The 13263-nt window shown below is 49.0% G+C and overlaps 1 protein-coding gene across 1 annotated transcript; it reads left to right on the plus strand.

Annotated features, from left to right (window-relative positions):
• The first annotated feature begins 37 nt into the window (after window positions 1-37).
• RAP2B (RAP2B, member of RAS oncogene family) lies at window positions 38-8682 on the plus strand. Its single transcript, XM_051782016.1, has one exon. The coding sequence runs from the start codon at window positions 132-134 to the stop codon at window positions 681-683; it is 552 nt and encodes a 183-aa protein (XP_051637976.1). The 5' UTR covers window positions 38-131; the 3' UTR covers window positions 684-8682.
• The last annotated feature ends 4581 nt before the right edge of the window (window positions 8683-13263 follow it).

Raw genomic sequence — 13263 nt, forward strand, 5'->3', positions numbered from 1 at the left:
CGGCTCCGCGGGGCGCGGCCGCCGCCCGCCCGCCCCGGCGCGGGGCCGCCCCCCGTCCCCTCCCCGCGCCCGCCCCGTCCCCGCCCGCCGCGGCGGCTCCGAGCGGGAGGCGGCGGAGGGAGGCGGGAGCCATGCGGGAGTACAAGGTGGTGGTGCTGGGCTCGGGCGGCGTGGGCAAGTCCGCCCTCACCGTGCAGTTCGTGACCGGCTCGTTCATCGAGAAGTATGACCCTACCATCGAGGACTTCTACCGCAAGGAGATCGAGGTGGACTCGTCCCCGTCCGTGCTGGAGATCCTGGACACGGCGGGCACCGAGCAGTTCGCCTCCATGCGGGACCTCTACATCAAGAACGGGCAGGGCTTCATCCTGGTGTACAGCCTGGTGAACCAGCAGAGCTTCCAGGACATCAAGCCCATGCGGGACCAGATCATCCGCGTCAAGAGGTACGAGCGGGTGCCCATGATCCTGGTGGGCAACAAGGTGGACCTGGAGGGCGAGCGCGAGGTCTCCTTCGGGGAGGGCAAAGCGCTGGCCGAGGAGTGGAGCTGCCCCTTCATGGAGACCTCGGCCAAAAACAAAGCCTCGGTGGACGAGCTCTTCGCCGAGATCGTCAGGCAGATGAACTACGCGGCGCAGCCCAACGGGGACGAGCCGTGCTGCGCCTCCTGCGCCATCCTCTGAGGGCGGCGGCGGCCCCGGCCCCGCAGGAACAAAAGCATCGGCAACAAATTCATCGTCTTGGAAATGTGGCTTTTCTCGGCATGTACGTTTCGTCCAGTCTTGGTCGTGGCATATTTCCTGTCAGTGTCGGCGGCGGGCGCGGGAGGAGCCGGTCCCGCCGCCCGGGGAGCGGAGCCACGCGGGGAACCCGCCCCGGGACACCCCCGGGGAGCGGTGCCGGCATCCCGGGACTCCCCCGGGGAGCGGTGCCGGCATCCCGGGACACCCCCGGGGAGCGGTGCCGGCATCCCGGGACACCCCCGGGGAGCGGTGCCGGCATCCCGGGACACCCCCGGGGAGCGGTGCCGGCGTCCCGGGACACCCCCGGGGAGCGGTGCCGGCGTCCCGGGACACCCCCGGGGAGCGGTGCCGGCGTCCCGGGACACCCCCGGGGAGCGGTGCCGGCGTCCCGGGACACCCCCGGGGAGCGGTGCCCACCCCGCGGCCCCGCGCCCGCCCTCCCCGGGTCTCTATGCAAGCGGGCGGCGGTGCGGGGCCGTCCCGCCCGGAGAGTTGCACATGGAACTGGGACTGTGACCCTGACGGTGCTGCCAGGCACGGGGCGCCGGGCAGCGCTGCCGATATCCCTGGAATAATGCTCTATTTTGTTTACCTGCTGTATCGGATGGGAGTTTGCAGGAGAGTGGTAGCGTGGTGGGTTTCTCCTGGTTTTTGTTTTATTTGGTTTTGGTTTATTTTTTTTAAAATCAGCTGTGAAAATGTTACAAATCTGCACAATTTTTGAGGCGTGCGTGTGTGTGTGATTTCGTTGTGGTTTTGGTTTTTCCTTTGGCGGGTGGGAGCGATGGTGCTTTTTGTGCCGGGGGGTTTTGGGTTTGGGTTGGCAATAACTGATTTTGATGACTAGCTCTCTCAAGTGCAAAGACTTCCTATGAGTGATGCAGGGCCAACAGCAGCCCTGTGTCTGCAGAGTGCCTTCAAAACTCAGCTGTTCCAGCCGGTGCCAACCTGTGAAAGCTCCACAGAATCCCATTATCTACTACTCCAAAAACTACTTAACAGTTTCCTTGCAGTAATCACACCGAGCGAGGCAGGACAAAAGGGCCTATTGTTAGTGGAATTTATTTCCTATTTCCATCTGAGCCTTTTAACTGTTATTTCCATGTCTTGCAAGTTCGGGCTTCATTTACTTCAAATTTACACGAATTTAGCCTTTTGGGATTTTGAGGGGGGGGGCTTTTTTTGTTGTTGTTGTTCTTTTTCCCTTTGATTTTGTCGTGGGATGTACCTCCAGCCAGCAAAGAAAGAAATCTTATCGTTGTGATGTACCAAGAAAATTCTAACAACTGTCATTTTAATTGCAGACATGCATTGAAGAGATGTCTATCCATTTTAATACAAATCCTGTTTTTTAGAAAACAACTTTGTGCACTGTTATGTATCACACGAAACACTGACTTTCTCACAGGCCTTTATATCTCAGTGGCAGTGAAAGGTGGGGGGTTGATTTAGCTAAGGACAGTGTTTTAAAAACATGCAAACCAGAAGATTGCTGTTTTACCTAACATTTAGTCATTTTTAATGCAGTGTTTTGCTTGCCCTCAGGTCCTGGCCCAGTGTGATGCCAGCTTGTGAGAGGAAGGCTGTGCTCAGAGGAAGCTTTAGGAAGGTAGTGTGCCCTTAATGCAACAGCCCTTGTAAGGTTAGGCCCTTGTTCCTTGCTGGAAGCAACGTGATTTATTGGGGTGAAATTCTAAAGGTCAATTATTTATGAAATTTAAGCTTTTAATTTCGTTGCATTATTACTCTTTAAAATTATAAATTGTATCTTTATTTGTTTCCTGGTTTGCTGAGGGTTGGGTTGGGAGGAGATCTGTGCCTCCCCTCAGCTGGAAGACTCAAGGAGTGTGTTTACCCCCATTATCTTCCTCTTTGCCTCTTCTTTAAAGGTTTGCACACGAAACCTGGGACTCTTTTGTTTCCTTTTTTTTTGCCCCCATCCCAAGAAGACTTGAAGTTGTCTTACATCACAAGAACAAAGGTTGAGCAATGCTGTGTAAAAGGGGTTTTAATCAAGCCAACAGAAAACTAACTACCATGATTCCTCTGTGAATCTGGTCATTTTAAGTAGGAAAACTTTGTGCCTCAGCACTGGAAGAACAATGTGTGGTGTTAGTTTATGTATTGAAATCCCAGTGATCGAAATGAATATTGTAATTTGTGCTGTAGTCAGAATTGGACACTTTATGTAGCAATGTCAAATATCTACTGAAAATTTGGAATACCTACATACTGAAAACATGTGTCTCCTCCTGAGCTCCGTGTGCCCCTCCACAAGGACCTGCTCTGATCCCATCCCTGGGGCTGTGTCAGTCTCACTGGTAACAATCCCAGCCCAAACTGAGGGCTGGAGGAGGCAGCCCTGGGGCTGGTCCCTCACTGCTGCCTCTGCCTGCTTGCAGCAGAAATATTGATCCAGCCCCCATTTTTAAGTGAAAATCGAAAACCTCGTTCCAGAAATTCCTAAAAATGAATTGGAAGCCAGAGGACTCCCGTGCTGGGAGGGCAGGGGAATAACTCTTCTTGGCAGGGGCTTCTCTTAACCCAAGTACTGCATTGGAAGCTAAGGAAGCTCAACTGCTGCCACATCTGCAGCTTAAAAACTGCATGTCTGAAGTTTTAGATAAAAATGCCATACATGCACATCTCAGCTACTGCCATGGTTCAATTTTGCCTTAAATTCCACGGGAATGTAGGGCTTCTAGCGCCCAACAGGCCTTGCTCTGGGTCAGTGTATGGACAGCAGCTTGTTCTGGTTGATAAAAGCAGGTATTTTTTATGTCCTCCCCAAGGACCAGCAGACCCCTCATGTTCTCCAGTGCCTCTGTTTCCCCACTGCCTGTGCTGTGATTGAGGACAAGGCAAAACCGGGTGTTTGTAGCACACAAAGTCCGGCTTTGCTGAGCCTGGCAGAGCAGCTGAGGGCAGCCTGCTGAGCTCTGCCTTGTGCTGGGCCTTTCTTTGGTACGTTCTGGTTCTGGCCCAAAAGGTGTGAGTGTTAACCAGTGAAGCATTTAGGCAGCCATGGCATGGTCTGATCAGGGGTTTAAATGTATTTGGGTGTTTAATGTTCTATAAGATTGGTGAGGACAGTACAAAGTGTAGAGCTCAGTAGTCTGATCTTCCAAATACTCTGAAGTGTTTTGGTGCTTGTTAAATGTAGGTCTTGTCTATGAAAAGTCTGAAAAAAATCATCCTGCTTTAACTTGACTGAGTAATGAAAGCTATATTAGCTTCGACACTTGAGGGAAATGTTGTATCAATATAAAGGTACTCTTTTATTCCTTTTCCCTGTGGGAATATGTTGCACCCGTGTCAATACAGAGGTGGTATATTGCTCTTTTCACAGTGAGAATTGCAAATATATAATTGTTTTGGAAGAAAAATGACATTCCCGGCCAAAATATTTCCTGACAGTGCAGAAATTGTGTAAACAACGCCTTGGTTTAAGGCTGGTCTCGTGGCCACATATTTTGCTGTACATAATGATTGTATTTTTAAAAGTCCAAGCTTGTTCTATTGCAAGAAAGTGTCTCTGGTATCCCAGTGTCCGTGACTGTAACCATGCCATGTTCTCAGCCTCAGTCCAACACAAGTGCAGTTCTCTCAACACGATGCTCAGGCTTTGTTGATGCTGATGGTGCTGGAGCTGATGTGGAATTCTGTGGCTGTGGGATTCTGGCAGTTCTGCTTCTCTCAAAAGAATGTAAAGCAAGTTGTTTGCAAAGGGCATTTTAAATAAAGGGCAGCTGGCTCTTTATGACTTCCTCACTTGGGTACTCATTGTGTGCAGGTGTCGGTCGGGGTCAGATTTCCTCGAGGAATGACAAAATGCAGAAACTTCCATGTACTTTCAGAACTGTGCATGGACAGGAGTGGCACGTGTGCTCCTCTGCTGTGGAATGCATGGGCAGCCCCCACGAGGCAGGGGAGAACGGCTGGAGCTCTGCTGCTGTTGGAAGCTCTGTCACTCCAGGTTTGTATAGCAGGGACCCAGACACCTTCCTTAGAGACCCTCCCTGTCCCCCCGGGCAGTGCTCTTTGTGTTCTGGTGGGATTTCAGCCTTACTCTAGAAGCAAACATGTTATGAACTTTGTTCCAAAGGGAAATGGTTTTACACAGTGGTGTTCACAGCTTACAGCCTGTTCCTACAGTGCTTACAGCCTGTTCCTGCAGTGTTTCCAGCCTCTTGCAAAATGTGTGTGTCAAAGATTCCCCTTCCTGTCTCATTGTGGCAGCACAGTGCTCTAGAACCTCATTTTTGTAGGAATCCACATCTGCCCAACTTCCAGAACATTGTGTTTGGGGCTGACAGTCCTGGGTAACTGTGTGTGCAGCAGAGGAGAGGGATCTGAGAGCAGGTTTTTAGTACAAACAGCTAAAGATATTCAAGTGAGTTATAGTGGTGAGAAATGGGGTGCAAGTGTGTTTCTGGGTTGGGTCTGTTGGGGTTGGGGTTTTTTGTTTATTTGGGGGTTTGTGTGGAATAAGGTTTTGTTTATAATCGAGAATCCTGCTGTGTTTCCCAAGTAAGAGTCAATGTGTGTGTGTGTGCTCTGACTTCACTGGGGTTGGAACTGGAGTTCCTGCCCTACCACAGATGATCTCAGCCCAGGTGATCTCAGTCATTATCACGCTGAAGAAACATCCAGGGAAACCTGAACTGGTCAAAAAGGATGGGCCAGAGCAGAGCTGGACCTGCAGAAAGCTCCAGAACAGCCAGTCATTTCCCTGGGGGAAGTGTTTCACCTTTCCCAAGGGCACAACTGCTCCAGCACACACCAGGGCTGCTTTGGTGCTCTCAGTGCCAGGGGTGACATACTGTGCATAAAGCACATCCTGTGTGTAAATCCTCAATCTGCACTATCCAACGAGTCTCAGATCCTGCAGCAACCACTGTAAAATTAGAAGTCAGTTAACCAGAACTTGCAAGTTGTTCAAGTAAGTCTTAAAATATTGGAAACAGCTGTTCTGTAATGACTTTATTCTGTTTTGGCAGTCTGAGGTCTTTTGGAGGTTTGGGCGAAGAGGAGACTCTGATCAAGAAGCCATAGCTTTGTTTTGGTAGACCTTGACAGAGAGAGAATTATAGGAAAATGGTGCCTGACATGTAACTTCAGCCTTAATGATTTAAACTCCTGTTTATTTCTACAAAGTTCCCTAAGGGAACTATATAAAATAAAGTGCTTAGTGAATGGATTTGATGTCCAGGTACAGACAGATCCCAGATGTTTCTCCTCTGCTTGACAGACTGATAACGATTGTGCAAGAAATGCTGCAGCAACTGGACTGGTCAAAATGATCAAAAATTGCTGAAGTTTTTGCCTTTTGATAGAGTCATGTTAATTTGTGATACTACGTGATTGGGAATGTTTGAGGTCACTTTTGGGGATGGTTGTAAATGGACTTTTGGGAGAAAACTAATTTGAAATTGAAGTTGCTTGGGTTTTTTTTCTTTGAATTACGTATTGCAAAAGGTGCAGGTCAGCATTTTTAGCAGATGTCCCCTCACAGTTCCTCATTTTTTGGTATATTCATCTAATCCTTTGTTTCTACAATGTTACTGCAGTTATCCCAATTTCAGCAGTCAGGGTGGAGGTCCATTGTATCCACTCCTGTCCAGAGAGGTAACTTGAAAGATGAGTCTCTGCAGATATTCCAAAAATACTCTCTGTAGAAGCATGAAATAGATACATTTTAGAGGTCAAAACTGAATCTTTTTGTAGTTCTTAGGAAACACTTAATGTGCCTTGTGTTTGACTTCCACTGCTGGGCTGTGGTTGTGCCCCTTGCACCCGCCCAGGTGCTGCTCCAGGCTCGGGGGTGAGCAGGGGGTGAGGTGGGGGGGTTTTTCCATGTCTGTAGCAGAGGGAACTCTGGGGTGGTGTTGTACATAAACATCTGTGACCTTCAGTGCATCCAACACTACCCCTCCCTGCCTTGCCAGGAGAGAGGGAGAGTGATCCAGAGGTAGCAGCACAGGGCTGATGAGATCCTGGCTGGGAAGGGCAGGGACCTGCGGGTAGGACTGTGGGGTGGGTCTGTGGGGTGGCACTGGAAGCAGCACACACACTGCCAGGTTCCCTGAATGCCAGACACGGCTGTGTGGAAGGGCAGGAAGCAGGATGTCTTGCTGGGGGCAGGGGCAGCTGGGGAGAAATGGGTTCCATTTTTCTGGTTTGGGTACAAAGCGTCCTTCTGTGTGTGTGTTGTGGATTTAATGGGTTTGCCCCCTTTGTGGTGCTAAGCAGATTCAGAAGTGCAAAGAAAGTCTGCACGATGAGTGTGTTCACCAAGGGTGAGTTTGATGTTTAGACTGAGTTTCCCTACACCACTAATCACCAAAATATCTTTAAATCTGTGTGGAACTTTATAGTGATGATTGTTGCAGTGTGACCCAGGGGAGCTGGGAACCCTGTGTGCTTCAGAATGAGATTAGTGATAGCTTTATCCCTTGAATGAACTGCAGCAGTATCACAGACCTCTATTTCATATGGGCAGTTTGCTGCCAAGTTTACTGATGGTGAACAAAGTTAAGATGAAAGCTTGCTAACAACGTGCTTGAGTCACTGCATTTCTGGTGTTGAGACCTTGATTTCCCTTCTTTTTGGGATACTCTGCCTCATCCCAGATTGGCTGTCTATTTTCTACTGGGTTTCTTGTTTCAAACATTATGTTTGCTTTACTGTGGGTTTTGCTTTCCCTTGGGTTATTGGGTCCTTGGTTTTTCCTTTAATTAAAGTTAAAAATAGGGAGGAGAGTCACATCTCTGAGTTTCTGTATAGCACAAGCTGCCCAGATTCCAGAAATACATGCCATGCACTCCACATATTTTTGCAATAAAGTTTAAGGAGAGCGCTGTATGTTTAAGATATTTCCAAGGCCTGGACTCTCAGCAAAGAAACAGCTTGGAAAAGCTTATTTCCCAAAGAACTGGGTCAACCTGGAGTGAATTAGAGTTCACAGATAGTGAGGCATTTATTCCCTTACAGTATTGCTGTACTTCAGCCTCTGCAGTGACAGTTACAGATTGCTGAGCATAAATATTTATGCATACGTACAAAGCTGTATCTGGTGTCCACAGTTTGGGAAACATCCACATTTTTCTCCTGCCAGCACAGAAAATCAGGAACTGTGTGCCTGCACTCGCTGAGTATCAGACCAGTAGCACAGAAACGTCGGTGTGTGTTTATTTAGCCAATTATAAGCACCTAAAAAGAGTTTTCTGGATTCTTTTCAAGCACTTTTGACCTGGCACAGATTAATTTTCGGCATTGCTAAACCAGAAGGTCCCCGTGGTGATTAAAGGCGTGCAGCCTGTACCTGTGGCAGGGACTGTGACCTGTCTGACTCGTCTGGAAGGTTTGTGGGCAGCACTGTCTGCAGAGGGAACCAGGCTCGTGTCACCTCTGTGTTCCTTATGAGCCAAGCCTGCCTGGACTGAACTACTGAGAGCTCAGGGATGGATATTCCCGGGTTCTTTATAGGCTTTGTGAGGCTGGAGTTGCTCAGTGTGCCCGTGGTGGCAGCTGTTCAGGTGTTGCATTGTCATCTCTCAGGGCTTCCAGCACTCAGGAGTTAACAGCAATTAACTGATGGGGAACTGGAGTTCATTTGGCAAACATGTTTGTTCATACTCATATGGAGACACAAACTCTGCTATTCCAGGATGTAAACACACCTAAACAAATGTGTTGGGCATCCTGAGTGCCTACAATAGACTTGTTAATATAACTTCATGACTGGGGTTGTGTTTGTGTACTAATGCTGTTTGCTCTGACTCTGTACATGTATGCATGCTGAATTCCCTGTTCTTTTGTGACCCCACTGAAATCAGAGCCTTATTTAAGCAAATTTAACCCCAGCTGCATTTGACTATTTCACACACTCCCAGGAGTGTGATCTTTCTCCTATTTCAAAGTTGTAATTTCATTATAAAAGAAAACCTTCCCTCCCCTGTGCCTTTAGCCAGATTTTCAGATGTCTATAATGTAAACTATTTATTTTATCCCCCTTCTATGGGTGTTTCTTATCTTGAAGTGATACTGGGTTTATGTGTATTGTGAATCCATCTGGAAATGCCAACAGGTATATAATTATTATTTTGAATATGGTTGTTTCAAAAGAAAGATATGGTGGAACACTTGGGGCAGTGGCCAGGAAGGAAGAGAAGCCCCTTGGGATCTTTCCGGAGCTGTTCCTGCTCCCCTGTGCCAGCAGCACTGAGAGCACAGGGCTGCCTGTTGCTCACATTTTTGGAAGTTGAGTGCCCTGAACTGGCAAGGCCTGCTGGTGCCTCGTGGGATGAGCAGCATCCCAGCTGGAGCAGTCCCAGGAGTGCCCACGGCACCTCGGAGCAAGGCTGGAGGTGCATCCCAGACATCCCAAACCCTGCAGCTGCTCGGGGCTGTGTCAGAGCAGCACTGGGACGGGGCTGTCACTGTATTTTTTTGGTTTTTCAGCTGATGCCAAGAGCTACATAAGCCCCTGAACTATGTCAGATCTGGAGGGAGAACAAAGGTGCCCTGAGCTTGCCTTTCCCTCCTGCCCTGCTGCCTCCTCTGCACTCGGGAACTTGGTGAGCCTGAGTCTGTGGGTCACTGCAGGGGAACATGGTCACACAGATGAAAACATACGTGTTCCAAAATTAAAAAAAAAACAGTTTTCAGTTCTGTACTTCAGTAAGCAACTGCTGGGTTGCTTTGGTGTAAGTGCTAGGCTGTAGCAACTTCGCAAAGAGAAGTATGAGTTCCTTTGTGTGGCCCCACCCTCCACTCTGAACAAAACTGGATATACTCTCCGGGATCCAGAGGTTGGATGGGAAACGTATGATTTGAGTGGGCTCAAAATTGAATTAATTTGAAACTGTTACAATTTCTATTCACTTGAAATGGGGTCAATTTCAAATCAATCTCTTTGCACGATGAAACACTCACTTCAAAACGGGCTTTTGTGGGGATCCATCATAGCACTCATCAAATTAACAAAGGGCTGAGCCAGCAGTGGGGAGAAAAAGGGAACATTTCCCTCCTACACTGTGGTGTGTAACAGGTAATGAGGTGTGTCCTCAGCCAGGGCTCCAGCTTTCTTCCAAGGGCAGGTATTATTTTTAAGTCTAATAACTATCCTTATGGAAAAAGCAAATATTTTTTTTTTAAATCCTCAGGGAAGGTTCAATCTGGAAAACAGTGATTGCAAGACTCGGGGAGGATTATGATAATTTATTTCAATTAATTCAATGCAAAACAGATTATATATCGCTGTGCTTCACCATCTTGTGGAAAATCTAACATTCAAAACGCAGCATAATCAGATTTTGATTTATGCAGGCTGTCTCTGGGAGACACCATGCCAGCCCCTTGTTTTGCAGCGATGGGAAGCTGATGTTGCCCTGGGGATGGGTTTTAGCAAGGCTGGGATCGGCTCTGATGGCTGGGCTGGGGCTCCTGCTCCTGGATCTGCTGCTCCAGCTCTGCCAGCAGGTGTTGGGGCGTCCCCTCCAGAAAACCTGGTGGTTGGAGCCAGGGGATGGCCATCTCAGGGGGCTCTTGTCTCTCCAGTTGGTGTCCTGCACGGAGAACTCCCCGCAGGCTGGGCTCAGCCTGTTTCCAGCAGACCTTGGGAGGCTGAGGGGCACAAAGGGTGGATCCTCCCCTGCCCCAGCACCCCCAGCCCGCTCCCCGTGTCCGGGGGTCTCGCTGTGCTCTTCCCCTGCTCCCTCTGGGCAGTGCTTGTGCCTCCTCCCTTCGTGGCTGTGCAGGGGAAGTGTTTGGAGATCTCAGGACACTTCTCTGTTTTCGGCTCCCTCAGCTCTTCCCTTTCACACACGCTTCTGCTTCCTCCCATTCTACCCCGACAGAAAAACTCAGCAGTGCTTGCAGTCACACTGGGGGTGCTGAGAAGGAAGCACATGGTATTACTCTGAACAAGGAGTGGGTGAATGCTCTGTTCAGCTGCAGCCCCCTCAGTCCCCTCAGGGCACACCCCTCGGGGTGTTATTGAATGATTTGGAAGATAACACTAAATAACTTCATAGAATTATTTATGGGCTACTGATCTCTGCCATTTATTGATCAGGTGTGTTGAATACATGCTCCTTCTGTGTGTTTCCAGGTGTGTCTGAGGGAGCAGGAGTGGTGCCATGGCCCTGTCCTTAGGTTTCACTCTCCATACTTGCAGCTTTCCCAGGGGCAATTCCGTCTGGCCAGGTGCTCGTCTGTAACATCAGGTTCCCAGGTGTTCATGCAGCTGGCTGTGTAACTGCTATAAAATACCATTGTCCAGAGGTGTTGGTGCTCTGTGTGAGGATTCCTGGGCAGCAGATCCAAGCCCCAGCAGCTGCCGGGGCGGGAGGTGCCTGATGGAGCCCATCCCTCCCTCTCCTCCTGTCTCTGCGCTGGGGTGGCACAGGACAAAACACAGATATGAAAACGTAAAGCTCCTGAAGTTGTTGTGGGAGGACGAGGGCGTTGTGTGGCTCTGGGTGACAGAGGGGCGCTCCCAGTGCTGTGGGAAGGCCGGGCCATGCCGGGGTTGCTGCATGGGGCCGGGACCAGGAGCTGCCCAGGAGAGCCCGAGAGGGGCCTGCGGGAGCAGCTGCTCCGGGAGGTTTGCAGCTGCTTCATTCAGCCTCGGGAGCTGCAGCAAATGACTTCAGAAAAGAAAATCATTGTGTATATTCTGTCCTTTTTCTCAGCCCTGCTAATTCCCTGATAAGTTTAGGAGTTGGCATTTGTGTTTCTCCATTTATCTTTTGCCAGACTGGCTAGTGTTTCTGAGCCTGTTTGGGTAAAAACTGAGAATAAACATGCCTTTTTTTTAAATTTTTTTTTAAACTTAGGTCAGTGTCTGTTCCAAGTTGTACTGAATTGACAGGTTCTGGGTCTGATTCCTGAAGGGAGTAAGTGCATTAACTCGTGGTGTTAGCCCATCACCTTCCCAGACAGCACAGGGGAAGGTTTTCAAGAGGAAGGTACTTGATGTTTCTCAACTGGGAGGTGCCAGCCAGTGGCTTAGTCTGGATCGATTAACGAGGTTTGTCTTGTTGCCAGTGCTCATTTTTATTATCCACACTTCCCTTTTGGGAATACCCTAAATAGATGGAATCAGTGCTTCTGTCTAAAGAGTGTGGCAGTTGGGATTTGAGGTGGTTTTTGCCAACCCTCTCTCCCTCGCTTTATGATTTACATAAAGGTCTGTAAGGGTCTGACACTTTTATAAACACATGGGGTTTTACCATGGTTCATGAGGACAGTGAACATGAACCCAGACCCTTCTACACAGGTTATACAATCAGCAGTTACCAAGTACATGAATTTAATCCCTTTTTACCACTTGTCACTTGCCCTGTTCTCATGACTGTAGCGGACACGTGCTGTTGGAGATCAACCATTACATGCTTTGCTGTTTCATTAACACAATAAGTCATACTTGATTTAAGGAACAAACCCCTCCTCTTGGGTTTAATTTCTCAAAAGAACTCTTCACAACAACTTCTGTCTTGCAGGGGTGTTATGAATACATACGTGTGCAGAGTTGTTTTTCTGATTTGGGGGGGCTGTAATAAAGATTCTCATCCATCCTTTCCATGCAGCTCTTGGCAGCCCTTGATGGGGGAAGAGGAGGTTTGGGGGGACCTTCTCCCTCTCTCCAGCTCCCTGACAGGAGGGTGGAGCCAGGTGGGGGTCAGGACAGGATGCAAGGAAGTCGATATTTCAGATATTTTGAAATACTACATACTTTGTGTGTATCGATATTTTTAAATGATGTTGTGAAATTATTTAGTGGTAACTACTATTATTTTATATAGGGGTTTTTTGTCCTCTTCTGAGTCCCCACCTCCCTGCACTGCCCTGCACACCCCGGGTTGGTGAGTGCTGGGTTTCTGTGGTGAGCACAACCTCCCACCCCCGACCCAGGGCAGGGTTTTCTCTCGGCGTAGAATCCCTGTTCCTGACACGGCTGCTTTCCTTCACACACGGCTGGGCAGCAATTTCTGTGCTGATCACCATAGAAACCTGCAGATCCATCACTTGGGCTGACCGTTCCCATGCTGGAGCAGGGAGCTGGCATCGGGAAATGCAAATGAGGGGCGGGAGGGAGGCTTGGTGAGAATGGTTCCTTCCTTCTTTATTTTAGCAATGCTGGTCTTTATTCTAAGCTGCCCATGTTCCTGTTTAACCCAAACTCAGACTTTCTCCTTCATAGTCTTTTTGTTGAGTCTCAGCAGCTTCCCTGAGAGTTGTGCTGTCCCTGCTGCCTGTCTGGGATGGGGCTTTGGTCACACACCTCAACACAGGGCAGTTTGATCTTCCCTGGGTCCATTCAGACCCCAGTGGGGTCTTTCCCAGCACCTTGAAGTGTCCTGGACCTACCAGCTCCTCTCCTGTGGGGTGGGGCTAGGGAATTTTTATAGCTTGTCTCAAGTGGCTGCACAGGATCACAGGTAATTCCATTAGTGATCAGTAATTTTTTCAATGCCACCCCATCGACAGCTACAGCAATGAATGATTCTTGGGA

Source organism: Manacus candei, unplaced genomic scaffold (genome assembly GCF_025592945.1).
Source record: "Manacus candei isolate 608988 ecotype Guabito, Panama unplaced genomic scaffold, ASM2559294v1 h1tg000015l, whole genome shotgun sequence".
In the NCBI taxonomy this organism is placed as follows: Eukaryota; Metazoa; Chordata; class Aves; order Passeriformes; family Pipridae; genus Manacus; species Manacus candei.